This window comes from Fukomys damarensis, unplaced genomic scaffold (assembly GCF_012274545.1).
Source record: "Fukomys damarensis isolate Sample0158 unplaced genomic scaffold, DMR_v1.0_HiC HiC_scaffold_13, whole genome shotgun sequence".
Lineage (NCBI taxonomy): Eukaryota > Metazoa > Chordata > Mammalia > Rodentia > Bathyergidae > Fukomys > Fukomys damarensis.
In genome coordinates, this window is record NW_022900925.1 from 35,809,193 (window position 1) to 35,810,183 (window position 991).

General features: G+C 62.4%; 1 protein-coding gene across 1 annotated transcript in view; it reads left to right on the plus strand.

Annotated features, from left to right (window-relative positions):
- Mllt6 (MLLT6, PHD finger containing) overlaps positions 1–991 on the plus strand; it is a 17,502-nt gene that overhangs the window by 11,726 nt on the left and 4,785 nt on the right. The window contains exons 14-15 of the mRNA XM_033763120.1: positions 3–150; positions 945–985. Of these exons, the coding sequence (XP_033619011.1) occupies positions 3–150; positions 945–985 (189 nt within the window). The remainder of the gene's footprint in view (positions 1–2; positions 151–944; positions 986–991) is intronic.

The following is a 991-nucleotide window of genomic DNA, read 5'->3' on the forward strand; positions in this document are numbered from 1 at the left end:
TGGGGTCCCCTGCGGGCGGCTGGCTCGGCGCCCCCCGCCTTGACCTCCCGCCTCCCTGCAGCCAGCAGCAGCGACTCCCTGAGCACCAGCAAGAGCCCCCCAGGCAAGAACAGCCTCGGCCTGGACAATTCGCTGTCCACATCTTCAGAGGTGGGCACCGTGGGGCGGGGTGTGGGGCAGGCTCTGCCGTTCACCTGTGGGAGCCCCGGAGGCGAAGTGCGGGGTTCATCCCTTTCCCCCTGTGAGGTCCCGCCCGGTGCTGGGCACCTCGGGAGAACAGGAGATCCCCGGAGAGGGCTGTGGGAGCGGGAGGCCTCGGAGAAGTGCTCTGAAGGGTTTGTTGCAGCGCCTCGCACGAAGTAATCCCCGCGTAATTGGTGGCAGTTGGAAAAGCACTTGCTATTGTTCGATGTGGTCATTACTGGGACTCCGACAAACTGGGCTCTTGTTCTCTCTCTGCCACTTACCGACCGAGACTTGGGCGATCATAATCATAACAATAACTAGCACTAATTGCCCGCCTGCTGCTCATTGTGCCCATTAGTTTTCCAGTCTTCACAGGAGTCCTATAGGACTGGCACTGCCATCGCCCTCAGTGAGGAATGGGTTAGCTGAGTTGACCCAAGGCCACCAAGTTACCGCGTCGTAGATGCTGGCTGCGAACCGGTCTCTCAGTCCAGCCTTAGCGCTTATTCCACCGTATAGTGGGAGTCAGAGCAAGTCCTGACCTCTGGGTCCGGGTCCTTGGAAAGTCAGTGCTGTTGTCTTTGTCCCCGTTAAGCCAGGGTGACGGGGTGCTTGGCCCCCGGGATGTGGGCAGCCACATGGCTTCCGGGGGGGTTGGGTTCCCAGCCTTTGTCCTTGGCCTGGCTGCTTCCCAGGCACCTTGGGGTGCGGCGGGTGCTGGGCCGTGCTGGTCCCTGACCGCTCCCCTCCCTCCCCAGGACCCACACTCGGGCTGCCCGAGCCGCAGCAGCTCCTCGCTGTCCTT